The sequence below is a fragment of the Chelon labrosus genome (genome assembly GCF_963514085.1).
Source record: "Chelon labrosus genome assembly, chromosome: 8".
In the NCBI taxonomy this organism is placed as follows: Eukaryota; Metazoa; Chordata; class Actinopteri; order Mugiliformes; family Mugilidae; genus Chelon; species Chelon labrosus.
The window spans coordinates 8,664,438-8,688,140 of NC_140358.1; the positions used below are offsets into that span (position 1 = coordinate 8,664,438).

The window sequence follows — 23,703 nt, forward strand, 5'->3', positions numbered from 1 at the left end:
TCATCATCTTCTTATCAAAACAACAACTGCACACTAGATATCGGGGTTTACTCCCCAGGTACATGTGAAATCGTTACCGCCTGATGTTCACGCTATAGTTAGTCTTCTTCACCTCAGTGTTACATTTCCTGTGAGTATAAAACCCACCTCGGACTTGCTGCCACCATTTGCCTGGTGTGCTGTAGTCGAGTCTGAACCCATCTGAAGATATGGCCATGCTCAGAGTGTCTTCTTACCGCAAGCTGTTTGAGGAAGACGGCTGGAGTCGTAATCGAGGGCTGAGTGCGCAGTGTGCAGGGCAGTACCGCTTCTCCATCAGGTCAGTTTGGGTCTCGGTTGAGAAGAAGAAGATAAAGTAAAATGTATTATTTTAAATGTTTTGATATACTTCTTACCAACTCATTTAGTCTTAATATAAAATGTATCTTCAGGAGATGCTCTAGTCAAATGGTGTACATTACTTAACACCTTAAATACTTCTTATGCACATGGAAATATTCTAAACACATAAAATAAATAAAGGTTTAAAATGCTGTGTTGGGGTGTTACAGTGCGGTTTGCGTGACAACCTTTCGTGCCGTTCATTGTATTCCTTTACAATAACGGGTAGGACAAAAGTGCACTGAAGCATTTCAAGAATGAGCCTTCAGCCTATTATTTAACCATAGCAGCTTCTGTAAATGAGGTTAGCTGATGTCTTCATGTTTTTCTGCATTCTCAGAATTTCAAATATTTCTACAATATTTAATCCAGAGCTTTTTGTCCTCTCAGGGGCGCAGCAGTCGACGACTGTAACTGTGACAGTTTAGACTTTGAAGCTGCCAAGGTTCTGAGTAAAGAGGGTCTGAACCAGTTTGTCCAGGACCGCACCTTCATCGCTGCCCTCAATGATCGTCTGGTCAGGCTTATTGAACTGGTGAGGATAGACGGTATCACTGCTGCCAGAGACACAACAGCACTTTATTTTGCCCCTGTTTCCTTTGTTCTGTAGGCATCTACTCTGGCTTTATCTGCCTCTGTGCCCTTTAGGCCCATTGTTTTGAGGAGGAGAATGAGTCTCTTGAATGTCAGATCGTTGAACTCGAGGAGAAGCTAAACAGTCGACAAGCCTCCTCAAGCGTCACCTCCACCGTGGTGGAGCCAGACTATAGTCTGGATGGAGTGGTGGAAAGACTGCGCAAGCAAAGGGTAGGGTGCAGCTGGGTGTGTCTGCTGCGTGTTTCTCAGTGTGACGACATGCCTAAATTAGGCTTTCTCATATCAAACCACAAGCATGTCTCATTCCATCCCATCAATCACGCATCAAGTTTGTACAGTGACAAGCAGGCCAGATCTATGACCTTGTCAAGATCTTTTATTGTCTTCACTGCAGGATGAGATCCTGTGTGACACAGAGGAGCTGTACAAAGAGCTTGAACATTTGAAAGAGGAGTACGAGAAGGCTGCACAGCAGAGGATCCTCATCCAGCAGGAACGACAAGATGTTGCTGAGGTAATGGCTGTCAACTGCTTCAGTAACACAGCTAGGCACAAAACACTGATGGGCAAATACATAATAATTAATATACAATTCATATGAATAAGTTAAACATGCAATCATAGCAAACTAAAAATTAGCATAATTATTAATGTGCACAGTAATTAATGCTGCATCTAGTGTGATTTGACAACTTTACTGTTACTACATACAGTATACTATATATATTTTACACTGATACAAAAGACAAAAGAATGGAAATAAAAAAAACTAATTTTAACAAAAATCGCGAAAGCTGGGAAATATATTCTAATATCAATTTATATGTTTATATCTGAGATCTCCTAATATTTAGTTCTTAGTATGGATCAAGCGTTAAAAACACTTGCCACTACATTTCCCATAATGCAACCAGTAACATCTTTGGACTATGACAGGTCACTTCTTTTATAGTCTACTGCTTATGAATAGTTTTATTACAAATATGAAATCTACAATAAAAGGTGAAGCAGAAAATTTCCAATTCAGTAAAACTAATGTGAACATTCCTTAATTACTGGAGAAGATTGTATTAAATATATTATTTAAAACTTTTGTATACGCTTCAGTTCCCTGACCCTCGTTGTGATCATGTACCTTCAGCACTAGATGGCAGTGTTGTCAAGCATCTCCTCTAGAAGCTACTGATTCTTGGCTCAGCTGTTCTTCTGTAGTTCTTCTCAATGGGAGTTGATCACCAGCAGTCAAACAGTCTGGGCTCTTGGCCCACTGCAACCTGAGCCACCAACTTTCCCAGACCCCCACCCTCACACATGCCAGAGACCATCTCCTCCCAGCCAGGCCAGATGCGAGGGAGGCTTTAATTTCTCCCTTACAGATGTAACTCAGGCTGTGAGTCTGTGCCATAATGCTCCTGCTGGCTCAGTTCTCCAGCTCTGAATTGGAAGCAGCTGCAGGGTGACAAGATTTGGTGGGAAATCGACAGGGAGGTAGAAGAAGTGCAGAGATGCGGAGGAGAGATGTGAATACTACACAGATCGGCCCACAGCAAGCTGCAGTCTTCTCATCGTATTAAATGAGCCGTGTTTGATTTGTTTTGAAGTATGATATTGGCTTTTGTGATGTTTTTTTTTCTTCGCTTCGTTTTAAAGGCTCACAAATTTCATCTGTTTATTGTCTCAGTGATTTTCTGTGGCTGCAGCCAAACTGTTTGAATGAACATAGAGGCCGGTTAGTTTAGCATGTGGCGAATCCAGGTCACTCAGTTCCATTTGAAGGTGAAAACAAGGTCATACTTTACATTATATACTTTCTTTAGTGAGGCAAGTTTCTACCTTAAAGGATGTTAATCAAGGCAGAGAGCTGGATGGACAGAAGACGTATTAGTGCAAGGCAGCACTAATTAATGTTTTCATGTTCAAAATGTATCAAAAGATGTGGTTTGATAGTAAATAAGTAATTTATGGTGATGGACCCACAGATTATAATCATCCGTTTCTGCAGCTTCTTTAAACTCTGTAAAGCTACAAAGTGTCTTTTAGCTCATTGTTTTGATTTTACTGCAAACAACAGTCTTCGGCTGTCATCCCTTTCTTGATGCTGTCTTTGGCTTCAGTAGACGGATACATTTTTTTTGACCAGTTTAGTGTAGCATTTAGTAGTAGAGAGTCATATTTTTGAAACTAAGTAGTAAAAAGCAGAATGATTGTTATGCTGTGTTCACTCTATGGATGACAAAAGTTGTCAGATTTGAATTTATCAGGTGAACTTGGACATCAATATATGCTGCTGGTGATTATGTCTCGTTCTACTGGATTAAGGAATGACATGACATACTGTTAAAATTGAGCCAGATTCGAGTCAAAACAACTCTCTGTCCAGCTCCTGGCTGATATTTGAACAAGCTGCAGCAGCCGACCTTTTTCCTACTGCTGTATATCAACGGCCCTGCCACCCTCTCAGCGAGGATCCACAACTTCTCCACCAAATACTCCCTTCATGTGTCCAAATGTAAATGCAGGCACCCACTCTAATTGCATCCAGCACCAATTAATCTGGTTCTTTTAAAGGAGTAGATGAGCTGAGAACCCCTGCTGGCAAATGGATTGGGCGACAGGGCTTTTGTGTCTAGTTAGCCTCCTTCTCATCTTCCTCCTCCTCCTCCTCCCCTTTTCTCTGCATTGCGGTGTCTACTTGCTGTTCAGTGGATGTAGTAGCACTTAAAAAGGGTGTTCAGGGTGGAAACAAAGACTTTTTTTTTGTGTTTCTTCAACCCATGATTTGATTTAGTTCCCAAACTGCAGGCTTCTCCTCTCAGACACCTCCAGAAATTAAGTTGAACTTCTTTACTTCCAGCGTTGTTCGTTATTAACTTGATTTACTTTGCAGGAAGTGGATGCTGTCACAGCAGAGTGTTTGGCGCTGAGGGAGCAAGTGGCTATCTACGAGGAGCAGCTGGCCAACATGGAGACCCAGCACAAGACGGTGAGAGAGAGAGAGAGTGTATGTGACTGCAGTGTGATGAAACAGGGACAGTTTATAGCCATGAAAATGGCTCAAAATGTAGCACTTAGGTCAGACAGAGTTTTGGAGGAATGCCCAGATCTGTGGTGACAAACACAGCTCTGACGACCCCAGTAACCTTCCCGGAGAGTTGTAGCCAAAAACGACAATGTCAACAGAAAAATATGAGGAGAGGATTAAAACGCAGAGGTCAGAATTAGACCCGTTTGATCTGATCAGTGCCTAAATAAGTTATTGTTACAGTCTCATAAAGAGATGTGAGGATGTTTTGGAGTAAATATGGAGGTGCAGCCAGCAGCGGATTAGCTTAGTCTATCTTAGTTTAGCTTAGCATAAAGACCAGAAACAGGTGAGGTAAACAGGTGGACAGGCTGTGTCCGGAGGTCTAATGAGTAAAACACTGCCCTAAAAATGATTGAGTTGATGGCAACTCAGTGAAATGAATTTCCAAACTGTTACCAAGATAAACCTAACAAACACAAATGACACAAGATATTGATGACTGAATTTAGGTCCCAAACTTCCATATTCCCCGATTCCTCGTAATTATTTTAATTATTATTTTTTTGTCATGCTTCATATAATAAAACATTCGACAACAAATTTTTTGGGGCCATTTTTGCACTCCTGTTTCTTCCATGAAATAGACTACATGTTTGCTGATGAGTGTTTGTTGTTCTTAGAAAAGAGACAAAGTTTGTGGAGGTCAGAAATGATGGACTTTTGAGGTCGGACTTCCCCCTTTACTTGTACACTGAATGCACCATTTCTGTAGTTCGTCACACTTCTGCTAGTGTTAGCCACTCTAGTTACACGGTGCAAGTTGGTGCTTTTTGAAGCAGAGCCAGTTGGATAGTTTTTGGAACGAGCATTGACCGGCAGTTGGGCACATTACACTTGAAGGTGCGGCATGCTACCTTCAGCCTTGAGTCGTGGTGGCTGCTGTTTGACACAAACTCCCACAAACACGTGTCTGTTGACATCTAGCCTCCAGCTAACATCTGTATAGAGTGTTTGGGTTAAGTTAGCACAAACAGCCCTGCGGTCAAATTTACACAGCTGATGAGCCAAAAGTTTGTTTCACTTTCTGACTGAGCATGTCTTCATATTTAACAGAAGACCGTCGGATCAGTCTTCTCATGTAACTCTTTGCAAGGAAGCAAGAATGAGGAGCCCAGGTTTCTAAACTGTTCCTTTAAGCACATGTTCACAAGCACATCCTACACGCATCCTTGCCTATATCGCATCCACACACACATACACACACCCTGCTCTCTGCAGCTTCTACAATTTTCTCCACCTCACCAGGAGATGACAGACGCGCCCCAGTATCAGATAGAGGCTGTAGGCAGAGAGAGCCAGGCAGCAACTCCATCACTCTGTGTTTTTCTCTGCAAAGCCGGCCTGCCCGGCGTTTAACACACTCCCTCTGGGACACGCTCGATAGCTCACAGTCCGGGAAATGCGGCTGACTACCAAATGAAAACAGAAGTTCCCTTTGTTTTATTAACTGTTGTCACTATCAGCACTTCCAGAAACCCCATATTCCCCCAGCAGATCGGTGGCCATGTCGTTATTTAGGTGCAGCGAAAAGGAGAAAAATGTCACACTGCCACTGCAGCTCTGTAGCAGTTAATTTCCTCTTTAATGGATGTGGGGTTTCTCCAAGGGGTGGGGAGGCGGTGGTGGGGGGCATTATTGGAAGCCGAAGACATACAAGTCGAGGCCTTTGTTGTATACGTGAATGGTTTAAAATGTTCAGTGTGCATTTGTTTGTTCCCAGTGGTGGAATTTATCTAAGTGCATTACTCAGGCTCTGTATTTTAGGACACATCGTACTTTAGTATTTCACGTTATTCCACTTTATTCTTTGGTTACAGGAAAAAATGACAAATTGGGAAACATGAAGTTAGCTCACTCACTCTATAGTATTCAGATATTTAAAAAAGAAATGATGTGTTACCAATAGAACATCTGCATTTAAAATGTTTGTTAAGTAAATATATGCAAGTACATTCAGTAAATTAATCACAGTGAGACTACTAATGGTAGTAATGGCCCGTGTTTAAATTATAATGCATTATTGATTTGTTATACGCAGAATTTCAATGTTGTGCTATAATGTTCTCTCAGAAAATGAAAATGCTCTGATAAGGGTCGACTATTTACCTTAGTACAGTATAACGAATAGTGCTCAGGATCAGAATACTTCACCTCTGTGTATTTGTATGTGTTGCAGGCAGTGGAGAGTCTGCTGGATCCAGATGAAGAGACTACAGGAGGAGCCACTATTAGATTTGGCAGCCCTGACATGACTCAGGCCCTGGCTGTAAAGGAGTACTACTGCCAGCTGGCTGAGAGCCTGCAGGTACAACACACTGTAGCACAAGACACAGAGTCCTCTACTTGTTTTTAGATAGACCCCATTACACATACACATACAGGGGATTTAAATGACATATGTATACACCTATGGCAGAAAATAAATTTAGTAAAGTACTGTCTTGAAGTGAAATTGTTATGTGCAGTTACAACGTTTCCAACCTTTTTAACAAAAAGGGAGTCACTGCTCGGAGTCCTTGTCATGTTTCAGATGTCTGTTTTGAAACAGACAGAACTATCGCACATTTTAACCAAATATCCAGAAAAGCAGCAAAAGAAAATGCAAATGTATCTGCATCACCGCTGTTAACAGCTGCTTTAGCTCATCATCCAGTTGCCAGAAGTTTGGTTAAATATTATATTTTGAAGAACAATGAGGAGACATGAAGGATATTTGATTTATGTTTGTTTTATACACTGGAAATTTTGAAAAAATGCACTGTTGTTTCAGGTTCAAGCTTACAATGTTATAGCATCAGAGAGGGTTGATCAGTAGACGTTAACCATTTAAATGTTTAACTATATAAAGTAAATACTGTACTAATAGTTATATAAGATGCTTCTGTGTTAATAATCTAATAACGCAACAACTCATCAGACACCAGAACCATATTCCTGCAGAACGGGTACGTGTATGTTTGATACTTTAAATACTTTTTCCTGCCAATACTTCTGTTCTTTTGCGTGAAGAGCAGTTTTAATGCAGGTCTTATACTTGTAATGGACTATGCTCATATTCTTGTACTGCCTCTCTCATTTAAAACAAAAGATCCATTTCTTCCACCTCTGATACACACTATCCAGAGACCAGTCCATCCTCCTCCTCCATTATGTGACCCCCCTCCTCCCTCCCTCCTCCCTCCCTCTGAAACGGCTCGGTCGGATTCAGGCGTAAATCTCAGCTTTCACAAATCACACAGCGATTCTCCCACTTGTTTTCTTTACCTCTTAGTACAACACCAGGGAAGAACTTGAGAATCAGAGGAGCAGTTCTGAACCCGAACACAATGACTTTGTCCACCTGTGTGTGTGTGTGAATGTGTGTGTTACAGCACAGAGGTGCTGCAGCGGGGTCAGACTGTAGCTCCGGTGGGTCTGACCCCCTCTGGGGCGAGGATGTCTGCCCGGTTCAGAGGTCAGGGCTGTAATCAGACTGCAGGCCGCCTTCCCAGGCTCCTTAGCAGCTCTGGAGTGGATGCCGTTATGTGTGTGTGTCCTTTATTTGGAGGCATGACTGAAGGCTGTCTAGTATATTTATATATTTGTGAGTCTGTCTAGATGTGTCTCTGTTTCCTTGTTTCCTTTAAACTCCATCTATTTACTTTCTTCCTCCCACTTGGTCTCATCTCTCACCAGCTGGACACCATCCTGTCTGTGCCTGGCCTCGATTATGAGACGCGATTGCCTCGATGCTAAAATGATTGCCATTGGTTTTGAACAGTAATGGTGATTGCTGGCTGACTCCCACACACCTGTGAACCCTCATGTTGCTTGTTGCGGCTACATTTGTTCTGCTAATCATGAATGTGGCGAACGCAAGGAGAGAGCTTTTACCATCAGCCAGCCTGAGAGGCTCTGATTGCTCTTTGCTCCCCATGTCAAAGTGCACTTAACCGTCTCAAAAGGGAGCACTGTCCTCCGTGGATTTGAGCTTTTGTAGACTCAACCTGAACTGCACTCTTCATCTGTCTCTTCAGTACGAGTGTGGTGTGTCCTCCTCCGGCGTGGTTCACAATGGTGATGGAAGGAAACTGGAAGTGGGAGGAACTGAAAGGTCAACAGTCAAAGACTTGGCAAAGATAAAGGACGTCGGTGAGATAAAGATGCTGGTGAGTGGTCTCCTCTTTCCTTTTTTTACATGGTCAGTTCCCTTAAAAAAAAACATCAACAAAGAAAAGCGTATTGAACCACACAAAACAATTTCATTGTGAATAAACTTGAAGTGTTTTACATTAATGCATATAGTTTTATTTTTATTTGCAATGGTTTTGTGATAATTTTTTCTGAGATTGTCCAAAGCCCAAAATGCCCTTTACAATAAGCAATCTGATTGGTTTAGTTTACTCCTGTTGGGGAATAAAGATATCAACAAAATGTGAAATGTGCTATAATCAAAATTAACTCACGTAAGTATTAAGAGAGCTGGATAAGGCTCACAGCACTGCTGCCATGTTTTCTTAGAAACTACTTTGGGTCAAGTGTCAATCTGCTGGACTCTGTTTTTGAGTTTGGTGTCCACCTCTCTATAATACATCCACTGTGTACGTTTAGAGAAGTGTGTTTCAGCCATAAAGGGAAGGGACGTGTCTACGAATATCGTCCAATGTGTCGAAGTATTGCTGTAACATCAGTGTTGCAAACATTTTTCATGAAATATTTAAATATAGTTTTTCAATGCTGAACTGTCTGCAGTAACCACTACTGTGAAGTATTAAAATATAGATTTTTGGGGGTGAACCGACCCTTTCAGTCTGTTTACACATCATTTAAGCCCTTTGGTTACTGCCCGCCGATTCAGACCTTCCCATAATACATTTTCGACCTTTTTACTGTCAAAGAAGAGACGAGTCTTAAAATCCACAATTGCCTCTGCGTCGGGCATCAGCTCCTAAATCAGACTTAATGGCAAAAAATGAATGGTTTCCCACAGAAGCCGAGGGGAGTGGAGAGCAGCTGAGTGACAGCAGAGCAACAGTGTGGGAGATCCTGCTGACCAGAGTGTTTACTCTGTGGACACTTTCAGCTGGAGATGTGAAGGGCTTGGCTGCAGCTCAGACAGGATTTATTGCCCTCTGTGTCCTCAGTTATTAAATACAGTCTTTCAGAGCGCCTGCAGCGTCATAAGGGTCTTAAAACTTCACACACTGACTGGAGAGTTTCCTGCAAAAATAGAGGAGATAAACCTTTATATTTTTCATCAAGCCAGCAAAAGAAAAAGGCAGGAAAACAAGAAGTCTTTTAATGAGACAGACAACAAAGTGAGGCGTCAATAAAGAGACAAACCAGGAAACTGTGACTCAGGTAAAATTACTGGATGACTCCAGGAAACAGAAACTACCTCCTCTTAGTCTACCTTTGTCTCTTTAACATCCATCAGCCATCTGACCACAGCTGGCTCCTAACCACATCTGTAGCAAACATGGCTTGGTTCTCATTACTGCGGCTGTAGCTCAACCTACAGCTCTTTAAATAAACAGCGAGCCGCTGTAACCACCAGCATCATCTACTTTTCTCTAATATGCATCACGCAGGCTCCAGCTCTGCTCAAGCCAGCCTGACGGATGGACAGAACGTCTTGATCTGCTCTGTTTCCTCTCTCACCCGTGATGGATGCCTCGGGTCTGGTTTCTCACTGAGACACAACATGGCCAAACAAACAGATTGCAGTGAAATCAGCCCTGACGCAGAGATGTATATAATAGAGCAGGCTGCGATGGGGTTGTACGTCGCCGCTCGCATACACATACACAGCCAGACTCCACTTATCATGCCAGGAGGACTGTGTGTGAGTAAGTGACTTGACCAGTTTGGGAAGTCATCATCAGCCTGTGAGTAGTAACCGGGTCGTCTTCTGCACACATGATCTTGCTGAAAGACGAGCAGGACCGCCTGGATCCCCATCTGGCTATGACAGCTAATTGTTGAACTTCTGTGATTGCTGTAATTACTCACGGCAGGACACCACAGCCTCACACTTTGGGGGGAGGGATGCTCCTCAGTTGGTTTGTGGTAGAAGTAAAATAACCCGTTTTCTCTTTGTTCGTTGGGTTAATATACTTACGTTTTTGCTACTTAGAGCTCCACGGACATTACAGCTGCTGCTGCTGGGAATGACTTTAGGTACTGGACAAATGAAAACTGGCATTACCTGAAGTAAATACTATTCCTCCTTAATGAATGAAATATCTGAACAATACTTCATGTTAATTAAGCCACATTGAGGTATTTCATTCCGGATCAAATATTTGAATCATTTCACCAGTGTTGCAACTAACATGGCTGAACACAACTAAAAGGTGGACGAAAATATGACTACAATTAAAACCGATGTAACCGCTGGATGCCTTAAGTATAGCTGGTTAGATGTTTACCAGCTAATATCATTACAAACCAAATATTGTACATTGAATGTTGGATATTCAGTTGTCATTTAATGCAGAAATGTGGTTTACATTCTCTTCAGCTGCATATGTTTGTTTATGGGTATAGTTTGAATGAATAACTGCTTTTTCTTTATTTCCGTAGATTTCAGAGCTAGAAAAGGAGCTGGCTGAGCTCGAGAAGTGTAACGAGGAGCTGGAGGACGAGGTCGAGATGAAGAAGGCTGCGTACATGGACGAGATTGCTGAGTTGGAGGTATGAGAGTGGAGTGATTAATGTAATCGTAGCCCGTAATGGACCAGTGGTTTGGGCTAATTCTGTCATTTAATCTCATACTCTACGCCCCACCCGGTATATGTGCATGTGTGTGTGTTATTCAGTGCACTATAGATGAAATGAGGCAGCAGGAATCCGACCTCCAAGCTCAGATGAAGGAGCAGTGTGAAGACTATAAGGAGCTGCTCAGCAAGAAGATGGCCAGAGACATGGAGATTGCTGCCTACAGGTCAGACAGTCTGATGTAATAAACCTGTTTATGAATGACAGATTTAAGAGCAACAGTTAAGCCAAAAGATATGATCATGGACCACATCAGTGATGCCACGTAGATCACTGTAGATGCCACGTAAATAACCAACACACTGATGATCATTTAACGGTAACTGCCATCGTAATAGGCAAAGAGTTACACTACAACCAACAAACGTCTGACAGAGGTCATCAGTGAAATGGATGGATAAATGTTAATACTTGGTTTACTGGTTTTTTAAGCATTCTGGTTTCCACAAAACCATAAAATGACTGGTCATAATCACTGGTCCAGTGAATAACACTAATCTAATATTGTAGCTCATGTCAGTGGGTGTGATATGTTACACAGTAAGTGAACATTTTGTTCTCAAAGTTGATGTTGGAAGGAGAAAATATGGGCAAGTGGAAGAATTTGAGAGAGTTTCACAAGGGGCAAACTTTGATGGCTAGACAACTGGGTTAGAACATCTCTAAAACTGCAGCACTTGTGAGGTGTTTAGTCTGCAGTAGTCAGTATCTATCAAAAGGACAGAAAAGCGACAGGTTCTAAGGATCATTGATAGTGGTGGGGAGCGATGACAATCGCCCATGTAGTCAGATTCCAACAGACAAACTGCTGTAGCTCTAATAATAATAATAAAAAAAAATTAGAGCTGGTTCTGATAGAAAGGAGTCAGAACCGACCTTGTGTCACAGTTTGTTTAGTGTGTAGCTGCAGACCAGTCAGGATGTCAATGCTGACCCCTGTCTGCTGATGAAAGCTCCTCTAGCCCTATGCGTTGTTTACCTTAAGGCACATAGACGCTAGCAACACATGGTGCTGGGGGTGCGTGGTCTGCAACACTGTTCAGGTGGTGGTACATATAACATATAACATCCACATAAATGTCAGGCATTTCAACTTAAAGACCTAGTATACTAAAACAGACCAGTCACATTTTTAAAGAACTGTCATTAACGTAGATTTCACTGTGATGCCTTCACGACTCTAATCATAGAGCTGTGGGTTGTTATTCTTAAGTGAGGCAGATAAAATTTTAACACGCACACTCTGCCTTGAAGGTTTGCACGACAGACAAGAGAAGACTTTGTGTTAGTCTGGTTTAATTGTTAGTAAAACTATCAGTCGAGATGACGGCTGCATCAGCATAAGAGCTTGGGAGTTTTCATTCCAACAAAAACACTGCGTCCGCCAGGTGATTCCACTGATTAGTTTTTCTTCCCCTGTTAAAGGTGTCTTAAAGGCGGCCGCTGTAGTTTCTGATTGCCTTCCCTGACATGTAACCCATCTCTTCGGTAGGGGGTCAAATGAAAACAGACGTCCCCTCTGGTGCTCAAAAAAGTGCCACGTATTATTTAAACATGTCAAAAAGAATGAAGTGTTCGGGGCAAAGCCCAGAATGGTCATGGGATAATTTGATGCTCTGTTTATTTTTGACATTCTTCACGTATGAGCAAATCACCAATAACTCAAGAAAACACAGCTATGACTATTACTGTGACTAACGCAGGGATTATTTCCACAAGATCCTGTGTATAAGTCTGGTATTGTCCATGCATCTTGACCAGTGTCACCTGGACGTCCGCAGTACACGCTATAAGATATTCCTGCAGACAAAGGGTTGACATCACGGGCCAACATTGGCCGCAGAAAACAGCTCCTGGATATGATGCAGTTTCCTGTTCATGACCTTGAAGATATTTCATGTCATTCCCTCCGTTCATTGAGGTTGTTTAACCATCTGCCGTCCTGGTATGTGGACTGACGCACTTCAGCCATCCCATCCCGCTGCCACAGACTTCCTCCTGGGTCCCTCCATTGAACATCCAACTGCATCTGACCCCCAGGGGGCCCTGATGCAGGCCTGAGCTCAGACCCTCAAAATACCTAATTAGAATGGGCAAAGAGGACCTCACACTGTCAGTGCTGTGCTGGGCCACTGCCAGCTCTTCTCCATGCCAGCCTGTTAATGTCATACCCACCCCCTCTTCCCCCCCCCATACACACATTTACAAATTCGCCACAGTTTTAATTCCCTCTCATTACCCGAAAGACTGTCCCAGAGACTTCTAAGGCACAGGAAAGGCGCATAGTCAATGCCAGTTTTTACGCCATCCTTTCTTTATTTACTGGATGTTTTGTCATCCGTGATTAAAGCCTTGAATAAGAAATGAAAATGGTGGTTGTTTATTCTCTCAGTGCCGTGGCTAACTGTCTGCACCAACAGACCCTAATGACCCCAGGCTGCCATTATCGGGTGGCTTATCGCCTGTGAAAGCATCTCAGAGCAGTTCGGGCAGATGCTCGCTGCTCTTGCTCACTGCTAATGTGAACCATATTACACTGTAGTTCATTCTGCTGTTGTTTGTGGGCTGCTCGCTCTGCTGCGTGACACAGCAACAAGTATCTGAACCATGGACAATATCCTTTCTAGTTTAGGCTCTATCTTCATTTAAAGAAAAAAAGTTTTCAGACTCAGTACTTTCAACACTCCTGAGTCTCCAGTCGTTGCAGGCAGCTGTTTTTATTAAATTAAATTAAATTAAAAGCCACTGGAGGTGGTGAACACCAAAAGTTAGTTAAAACAACAACACCAAATATTAGTTATATTCACCGAGCTGAGAAAGTTTGTGTAAATGTATTATTGCTCTAGGATGATATAATGTTCAGAAGAGACTAAAAAACAGGTCTTGCAGGTTTAAAATGCAAACGCGATAATTTATTACATTAACGAAGTAAAACATTAATCACACTGACTATCATAGTATGGTTTATTAAGCCGTTTTAAGCCTTCATCAGCAGATGGAGTTTCTCAGTGATTATGTGTCCTGGGTTTCTGAACACTGTAAGGACTTAATGGTTAAGAAAGCACCAGAACAGCTTCTAAATGAATTACTGTTGAAATAACTGGTCAAGCCTAATTGGTCAATTGCTCAAGCAAAATGCCAGATGTCTGTTTCCAGCATCTCCAGTTTTATGTGTTTCTTTGCTTTGTCTTTTGTGGTTGCAAACCAGAATCTGTAGGTTTTGACTGCAATATGAGTGTGTCAACATTGTCTTTAGGAAATTGGTAGTGTGTAGTTTTAACCTATTTTTTGTCCAAATAGCTCAAGTAATTGACCCTTTGTTGGCCTTCTGATTGGTCTGCTGATCCACCAAAGAGAGGGCTCCTACCCATAGTTACTGTTGCTAACATAAAGCAGAGACGAGTTGAGAGTGAGAACAGGAGGAAATAAAAACAGGAAAATGGTTAGAACCTGATCGTGGGCTACTTGTAACAGTGACTCGCGATATCCACAACACAGTCCCGGAATGATTTTTTTGTCCGTTTCCCCGAACCAAAAATAAATATTGTGAAATCTTGTTACTGGATTCTGCTTTGTGGATGACCACACTGGCCGTTCAACCCTGCCACTCTCGGTAAAAAATACCCCTACACACACAAAACAACAAATTACAATACTATTTTGGTACTTACACAAAAGTTCTGCCCCGAGATAATGAGGTTTCTCGTTTTCCTCTCATGCATTGGTAACATTTAGCATTCATAGATGTGACCGGTTATGTCTCATCATGTACATAAAGCTCCACAGACTATTGAGGTCCCTGTTTCTACATTTAGAAGATATGTGAGACCCCTGGCTCCAGTAGAACTGGCTAATAGGGTCTAGAGGGACTGTGGAGGGACAAGTAATAGTAGCAACTGTGCTAACGCTGGCAAAAATTTCACATCTTTGTTTATTTTCTCTTTTGAGTCTACAATGTCCATTTTTTCCTGTTTTTTGAAGAATCATGGTTACAAGTTTTGATGCTATTCAATGCAATGAAACCCTCCACGGCTATGGTTTGTCTAACCTAGCAACAGTAACATAGGAATGTGGGACAAAGGGTCGGTTGAGAAAATAAGCTTCATTTCTGTCTCTTCTTACCTCTGATTCATTAGTAAATGTCAGCGGGTGCAAATTATAACCTATGCATTATGTTCATGATGTGTCTCTGTGCCTCAGGAGTCTGGTGGAGGAAGAGGAGGAGAGACTGTGCAGCCTGTGATTTCAGGCCGAAGAGTCTGACTGGTTGGCCGGAGTGTGGCTGGATGCTGCTAAATGACACGTGGATTAGAAAACAGGCAAAACAGGAAAGTGAAAAACAGACCCCTAAATTAGCACTTCAGTGAAGCTTAAGGTACCAATGCAGCAATATGAGCAGATGTAAACTTATCATGATGGATTAATGCCGTCTGGAGGCCTAAGCTGGGTCACCGATAACAGGTCGCTGGCAGATGACCCTGAAACTCCAAGAAAGATGGAGCTGTCTAAAACTGGTGGGAGGATGGGTGCCGGGTAATGAGTGTGTATCCATTCAGTATCTGGCAGGGATACATCCTTAAGTGGGGTTTATCTTCACCAGCTCGCTGATACGATTCATAAATGTTTTGTCCTCTTTGTTGAACAAGTCTCACGCAGATACAGACACACACGAGCTGAACTGCGCGGCTCCGTTGAGTCATTCGCTCTGATACCACCCTCGTCCATCACTCAAACTCCGTCTGATTACCAAGCTCTTAACCTGTGACCCCTTCACTGTTAACAAACATATTGACAGTTCTCTCGTCGGTAACTAAAAGCATCTCGCCTTCCCGTGCTTTTACAGTCATGCTCTCATGTTGGTTTTGACAGTCGACTGTGCAGCGCTCTGTGTTTGCTTTTCAAATGGCTCATGAAGTTGTTTTTCTGCAGCTCTTTTCAAAATGAGCACCTGGATCTTTCCACAAGAAAAAGTCGGCGTGATTCATTATTTCTTCTTTGAAAGGCAACGTCCCCAATTTGCTGTCGTTTCAGAAATGAGCATTTGGTAATGCATTCCTCTGTAATCTTTTCCTTATTTTCTGCACAACGTTAAAGCTGTCTGTGATAAATCATTTTTGGTTCCTGCCTCTGCACAAGCATCAAAATGTACTTTAGATTTAAATGAAATAAAACTAGTTGCTTGAGAGATCTCCTCATACTGCATCATTTCTTTTGTGGAAACCTGTTTTATATGAGATCTGCTTGTGAGTCTTTGGGCTCAAGTCTTTCCCTGTACTGTAAAAACGATGCAGAGAACACAGTGATTTATGATCAGCGATCCTTCTTTCATCCATCTTCATGCTTAACATTCCCAGCTATTAACGATCTCAAAGGCTTGTTAGCAGTGCCATAAAGATGAAAAATGCTGCTAATAACGTATCAGATAAGATTAGCCACACTCAGTGAATTCGTGGTGATGAGGAGTTAGCCTCTGTAATAACTGAGTTCAGTGTCTGGAGAAGAGGCTGGGTGGCTGCAGCGACTTGTTTAATTGTCCCGACGTGAAGCATGGTCTGCTCTGGAGGAAGCCGCTCTGAGCTCGGAGGAGAAAAGCTAGGTGTCTGTTTCCTTGGTGTGCTCCTTGTATCTGTCAGATATAAAGCTTAACAACCTCCCAATGTTCTGAACTCTCCGCCGTCTTCTCTTTATAAAGGGAAAAGAGAGCAAATGACCTTCCTCTTCTCTAGAGCGGGCTCTATAGAAATTTTAAAAACCTGCAAAGTAACATTCGGATTTTCAAATATTCCTCCTCTGTCTGCACTTGTACATTATGATTCAATGCGGGAAAAGTGATCTCATCGTGGCTCTTTTTGTCAGTCAAAACAAGCAAATTTACCGACCAATCAATCAAGTGTTACAATTCTAACTATAAATGGAAGTCATGTGTTTGTAGTTGTGTGACGTGCGCTTGTCATTAAAGTGGCGACGTCAGCTATAAGTGGTGAGAACACCACTGCTGGGTAGCTGTAGATGCCTAGAAACCACAGAGGTTTAGCAAGCAGGCCATATGTCTTACTGTAGGAAACGAAAAGATGTAATGAAAGTATGAGGTCTTTGAGAATCTCAACATTTTCCTCAGATACCATAAAATTAAGAAGAAAAACTCTATATGGCTTCATTTAAATATATTAACTTGGTATGCGCATGTCACAACTTGTGAGGTCTAACCAGAAATTTCCACCTATGAGGTCGTGAATATCACAGGAGAGAGATGGAGAGTGTTCGTATGAACTCTTTTTGCAAAACACAACCCCATGTGAAGACAGCAATATATTATATTATATAGAAATTAAAGTTATGATTAGCTTAATGTAATGCAAAAAAGATAAATAGATCTAATTACAACAACCAGGCTGATGAACATTCAATGGAAGGAAAACTGCGTTTCCTACAAGTAAAGGCTCTACAGCAATGCTGGCAGCTCTGGGAGGCTGGATGTCAGCATGTTAACGTGCTCAGTGCTAACATACGGATGTTCAACAAGCAAAATAATGCCAGAATTTAGCTCTAAACACATAGGACGAGTAGTTAAATTACTTAACTAATTTCTTATCAGCAAAAGAAATGCATTACATTACCTGTTAGCTTGCTTTATTTTACAACAATGCGACAATGCGTCGTCGTCGTCGTCGTCTTCCGCTTATCCGGGTCCGGGTCGCGGGGGCAACAGCTTCAGCAGGGAAGCCCAGACAGCCCTCTCCCCAGCCACTTCCGCCAGCTCCTCCGGAGGAACCCCCAGGCGTTCCCAGGCCAGACGAGAGATATAATCCCTCCATCGTGTCCTGGGTCGGCCTCGAGGTCTCCTACCGGTGGGACATGCCCGAAACACCTCTCCCGGGAGGCGTCCGGGAGGCATCCTTACCAGATGCCCTAGCCACCTCAACTGACTCCTCTCGACGTGGAGGAGCAGCGGTTCTACTCTGAGCTCCTCCCGTATGTCCGAGCTCCTAACCCTATCTCTAAGGCTGAGCCCGGCCACCCTACGAAGGAAACTCATTTCGGCCGCTTGTATTCGTGATCTTGTTCTTTCGGTCATTACCCAAAGTTCATGACCATAGGTGAGGATTGGAACGTAGATCGACCGGTAAATTGAGAGCTTCGCCTTTCGGCTTAGCTCTCTCTTCACCACGACCGACCGGTTAAGCATCCGCATCACTGCAGATGCCGCTCCGATCCGCCTGTCGATCTCTCGCTCCCTTTTACCCTCACTCGTGAACAAGACCCCGAGATACTTGAACTCCTCCACTTGAAGCAGGACCTCCTCCCCGACCCGGAGTGGGCAATCCACCCTTTTCCGACTGAGGACCATGGCCTCAGACTTGGAGGTGCTGATCTTCATCCCAGCCGCTTCACACTCGGCTGCGAACCGCCCCAGCAGGAGCTGAAGGTCGCTGTTCGATGAAGCTAAGAGGACCACGTCATCCGCAAAAAGCAGGGACGGGATCCTCCGATCACCGAACACAACACCCTCCCCCACCCGGCTGCGCCTAGAAATTCTGTCCATAAAAGTTATGAACAGAACCGGTGACAAAGGGCAGCCCTGGCGGAGTCCAACCCTCACTGGGAACAGGTCCGACTTACTACCGGCTACACGGACCAAACTCGCACTCCTTTGGTACAGGGACTGAATGGCCCTTAGTAAGGAGCCATCCACCCCATACTCCCGGAGCACCCCCCACAGGATGCTCCTGGGGACACGGTCGTAAGCCTTCTCCAGATCCACAAAACACATGTGGACTGGTTGGGCAAACTCCCATTTCCCCTCCAGCACCCTAGTGAGGGTAAAGAGCTGGTCCATGGTTCCACGTCCGGGACGAAAACCGCATTGTTCCTCCTCGATCTGAGGTTCAACCATCGACCGGACCCTCTTTTCCAGCACCCTGGCATAGACCTTGCCAGGGAGGCTGAGGAGTGTGATCCCCCTATAGTTGGAACACACCCTCTGGTCCCCCTTTTTAAAAATGGGGACCACCACCCCGGTCTGCCACTCCAGAGGTACTGCCCCCGATGTCCACGCAATGTTGCAGAGGCGTGTCAACCAAGACAGCCCTACAACATCCAGAGCCTTGAGATACCCAGGGCGGATCTCATCCGCTCCCGGAGCTCCACCGCCGCGGAGTTGTTTTACTACCTCGGCGACTTCTGCCCCAGAGATTGGATGGTCCAACCCCAGGCCCTCCGGCTCCGTTTCCTCTATGGAATACGTGTTGGTGGGATTGAGGAGCTCCTCAAAGTATTCCTTCCACCGCCCGACTATATCCTCAGTTGATGTCAGCAGCTCACCACCCCCACTGAGAACAGTGTGAGCGTGTTGCCGCCTACCACCCCTGAGGCGCCGGACGGTTTGCCAGAATCTCTTCGGAGCCGATCGATAGTCTTCTTCCATAGCCTCACCGAACTCCTCCCACGCCCGAGTTTTTGCCTCAGCGACTGCCCTCGCCGCAGACCGCCTGGCCATCCGGTACCGGTCAGCTGCTTCAGGAGACCCACAGACAAGCCATGCCCTGTAGGCCTCCTTCTTCAGCCTGACGGCTCCCCTCACCTCCGGTGTCCACCAGCAGGTTCGGGGGTTACCGCCGCGACCAGCACCAGCGACCTTGCAGCCGCAACTTGCAACAGCCGCCTCCACAATGGCGGAGCGGAACATGGCCCATTCGGACTCAATGTCCCCCACCACCCCCGGGACGCGGTTGAAGCTCTGCCGGAGGTGGGAGTTGAAGACCATGTTGACAGGTTCCTCCACCAGGCGTTCCCAGCAGACCCTCACTACTCGTTTGGGCCTACCAGGTCTGCGAGGCGTCTTCCCCTGCCATCTGATCCAACTCACCACCAGGTGGTGATCAGTTGACAGCTCTGCTCCTCTCTTTACCCGAGTGTCCAGAACATACGGTCGCAGGTCAGATGATACGACTACAAAGTCAATCATCGACCTACGACCTAGGCCGTCATGGTGCCAAGAGCACCGATGAACAACCTTATGTTCGAACATGGTGTTAGTTATGGACAAACTGCGACTCGCACAGAAGTCCAATAACTGAACACCACTCGGGTTCAGATCAGGCAGGCCGTTCCTCCCAATCACGCCCCTCCAGGTCACGCTGTCATTGCCCACATGAGCGTTGAAGTCTCCCAGCACGACAATGGAGTCCCCAGTCGGGGCGCCATCCAGCGTCCGTCCTAGGGACTCCAAAAAGGGCGGGTACTCTGAACTGCTGTTTGGCGACAATGCTTGTTTAACAAATGTTGAAACTGAGAACAAGATGTTGTTGTCCAACAACCACAACTACAAGCAGTATTCAGCCTGTTAGCAAGGCAGCACTGCACACACATGTACAATACCAAGTGAATGCACAGATCCAGCATGTAACTAAAGCAACAGGAACATTATGTAATTCAGTAACTTTAATGTAATTACTACATTCAATTTCTAACCCCTTTGTTGCTGAAACAGGTAAAGGCAGTATACTGTTACTGCATACTAATATATTGCACTCCAACAGTGATGGTGATGCACTGAGCAGCATTACACATTTTAGTTCACGGTGTTAGCATTTCCATTCACAGCTTCGGACCTAAATTTTGACCTGTGTTGGCGCTGTAATCATGAATGTTTCTATGTTTTCAGTCGGCATGTCATTCAAACACATAGTAACTCTAGAGGAAACGTGAAGGCGCCACCAAAGTCAGAATGATTCTTCCTCTGAGCTTAATGAATGAACAACAGTTTATGATAACATATCCACTAATTGTTGTGAAAAATTGTTCTAGACCAAACTGGTGAATCGACTGATAGACGGGAATACATGAATTCTCACAATGAGAAAGATTTGATCAACTTTCAAATGATCATCCACCATAGTAAAGAAAATTCTCTAAAGGTTTGTTTAGATAAAAGCTCATGACAAGCAAACTCCTATCACATACTATCACAGGGTAAATAAGCAGGCCTCATGCAGATCAATAAACTGGTTAATAAATTGGTGTGGAGGTCCAGATGAAGCTACCTCTCACTTGTTAAATGCTCTGTTTGGATCTGGATTATTTTCAGCTTCTTCTATAACACAATTAAGTATTTCAAAGGCTCTAGATATTTGGAGTGTGGTGACCTCTGTGCTGCTCTGTATTCTTTTGCCCCCATCACACGTCCTTGACAACTGAGAAAAATGCACGTTAACCCCTCCAAAGCTGGTCGGTGACATTGAGTGGCCCGGGGCAGGACTGCGGCACCTCTGCTCCTTGAAGCCGGACAATTTGATTTGAAGGCGGAGACTTTCAAAGCTGAGTCATGGATCAGTGGTCAGCCAGTGCCCTTTTCACTGGCCCTTTTCTTTTTTTCCTTGATGGTTTCTGTAGATGGGGAGGGTGAGAAAACCTGACCAACACCAACAAACAAAGAAGTCCCTGCTGGGAATAAATGAGGGTTTGGTCACTTGAGGACTGAATGTTTTAGCGTGCTTTTGCTGAAAGAAACCATTTCTCTCTACATATGCTGTGCGCATAACAACTCATTAAGTTCACATTCAGCAGGAATGTTGTAACATTAAGAGTGGCAGGGGTAGGCTGATAAATTATGACATCCGAGCTCGTTGCATCTGTCGACATATCTTCAATCTGCAGCAGAGGAATCTGATTAAAGCCTGAGGTAATTCTAACCCAGGTCAGCTTGTACGACTCAGCTCAGCTGTCACCTACACGTAGGTATCCCCAAAATACTCATATGCCTTCAGGTTCACTCAGACAAATAAACACTGTCCTCACCGAGGACAAAGGTAATATTTTAAAGTCTCTTCATGGCAGCTTGATTGTAACAAACCAAGCTGGTGTTTAGAAAGCAAATAAATAAGAGAAGACAGGGTTGGATCAAGGAAGAAAATAAGAACAGTGAAAATATACAAAGGAGAAAGAGCTATTGAGAAAGTATTTCCTTAACAAGAGGGGAACAAATAATAAATTATGGGGCCCCTCTCCCTTGAGGGAGGACTGGCATGCCTGAGGGTAGAAGGAAGTGGGCATCCTTCTCTTTTTATAGGGGTCGTGGACAGGTTTCCACTGTGGGAGCATCACATGAGACGAGGCGAGAGTCCTGAGAGAAAACTCCTTCAAGGAATGTTTACACACAAACACACACACAGCTCATCACAGAGTTTATTAGCCGTGCAATGCTGAATGAAGATAGTGGTTGTGTAGCCCTCATCATGTCAGCGCTGCAGTCTCTGCCCTCCTCAAATCTGCAGTCCCACTTGGCCGGTATAACTGAGAGGCTCCTGACAGCCATGACCTCACGTTTACCCCACACTCCTCTCACCTCTGTCCCAAAGCAGGTGGCAAACACAACAGACACGAGACGCTTCATCTTGATCCGCCATCTATGTTCATTTTTGATACCTTTGTTCCTTGGCACAAACTTCAGTGGCTTGTCTTGTGATGGGAAAGATAAAGGAAAGCAGCTTTTTTTTTAATTTCCCCTAACTCCACACAGTGGGTTAGTCACAGCCAAAGTTGATAAAAGTTTCCCCTTTGTCCCAAAGTGTTCAATTAATCAACTTCACAGGGCATGCTGGATGGAAGCGGATAAAAGTCTGGGCTGCAGGGACCACGGGAGAAAACAGCCTGGATTTGTATTCTCCTACAACGGCTTTCATACACATTAAAGGATGTTAGCATCTTTTTAGTGACTTTATTGTCAGCTTAGGGCTTACACAGATCCAACCATTTGCTGTATTGGATTCTTGGCAGATGGCCTGCGTGGATCTTGGCCACCCTTGAATTTAGTTCCCATGTTAAGCTTCACTGTGTCAGTAAATGGACTGCTCCCTGCACTTAGCCTACATGTAGGGACTTATGTGTTGGTAATGTAATGGTTTCTTATCAGTTTGAAAAAAAAAAAAAAGAAAAAAAATCCACCACAAGACGTCCTCCCACCTACTGGAGCACTTAACATGATTATTTTTCAGGCATTTCTCCACTGATAGATAACATCCTGCAGTGTAGTCTGATATGTTATAGATCAAATAGTTTGATGAATGTGCGTACATTATCTTTGATGGAAATAAGGAAATATCTTTTGCTACAAAAGTTAACTTAATCCTAAGTTGTCTATTGGACATTTGGTGCTGAGCAGGTAGTTTATGTGGATATTTCAGAGCTTTTTGGATTAGAATATACATATACACATATAGATAGAATACATCTCTAAAAACAAATACAGATATGTTTAGCTGTAAATCATTAAGACGGACACAAGCTTTGTACTAAAACTGATTCCTGCTGCTTATAAATATTTATTCCTGTTACAATCTATTGATTAATTTGGGCCCACGACCAGTTCTTCCTGTGCCTCTGAGGATGTGGAGCCAGAGCACCAGTAGTCCAAACTATCATTATTTGCGCTGGGAGTGAGAAATCACATGTGTCACAGTTTATGTCGGCAGCCATAGCTCGGAGCAATGGCTGGTTCAGAATTTGGAACAAACTACAAAATCATTTTCTTTGTGCGGCAGTCATTCATCTTTTTTCCCAGACACCCAGACATATCTGGCCTGTTTCCTCTCAAGCTGACATGACTGGCAGGTAAGCAACATTTTCCATTCCTGTTTCACATGTAGGTATTTTTTAAAGTATATTTCAACACGCATTAAAATGTAATTTGATTTCATATTGACACGGTTACCACATCTTGAACTTGAACTTCACTGTGTGTTATTTAACAAAAACCTCTTGGTGTCATGTAAAGGACAAAAACATGGACCACACTCAGATGATGCTGTGCCGTTAAGTAGATTATCCACCAATTTAATCTGGGACTTGTCCACCACATTATTTACATTGGGGGGACAGCTCAA

The 23,703-nt window shown here is 43.7% G+C and overlaps 1 protein-coding gene across 1 annotated transcript; it reads left to right on the forward strand.

Annotated features, from left to right (window-relative positions):
• Positions 1-155: 155 nt before the first annotated feature.
• On the forward strand, positions 156-15,065 carry vimr2 (vimentin-related 2; the record flags this gene model as incomplete). The annotated part of the gene is made up of 10 exons (XM_084549920.1): positions 156-319; positions 772-916; positions 1,030-1,188; positions 1,373-1,492; positions 3,866-3,961; positions 6,240-6,368; positions 8,080-8,211; positions 10,628-10,738; positions 10,864-10,988; positions 15,023-15,065. The coding sequence occupies exons 1-10, from the start codon at positions 210-212 to the stop codon at positions 15,063-15,065; spliced, it is 1,170 nt and encodes a 389-aa protein (XP_084406046.1). The 5' UTR covers positions 156-209.
• Positions 15,066-23,703: the final 8,638 nt, after the last annotated feature.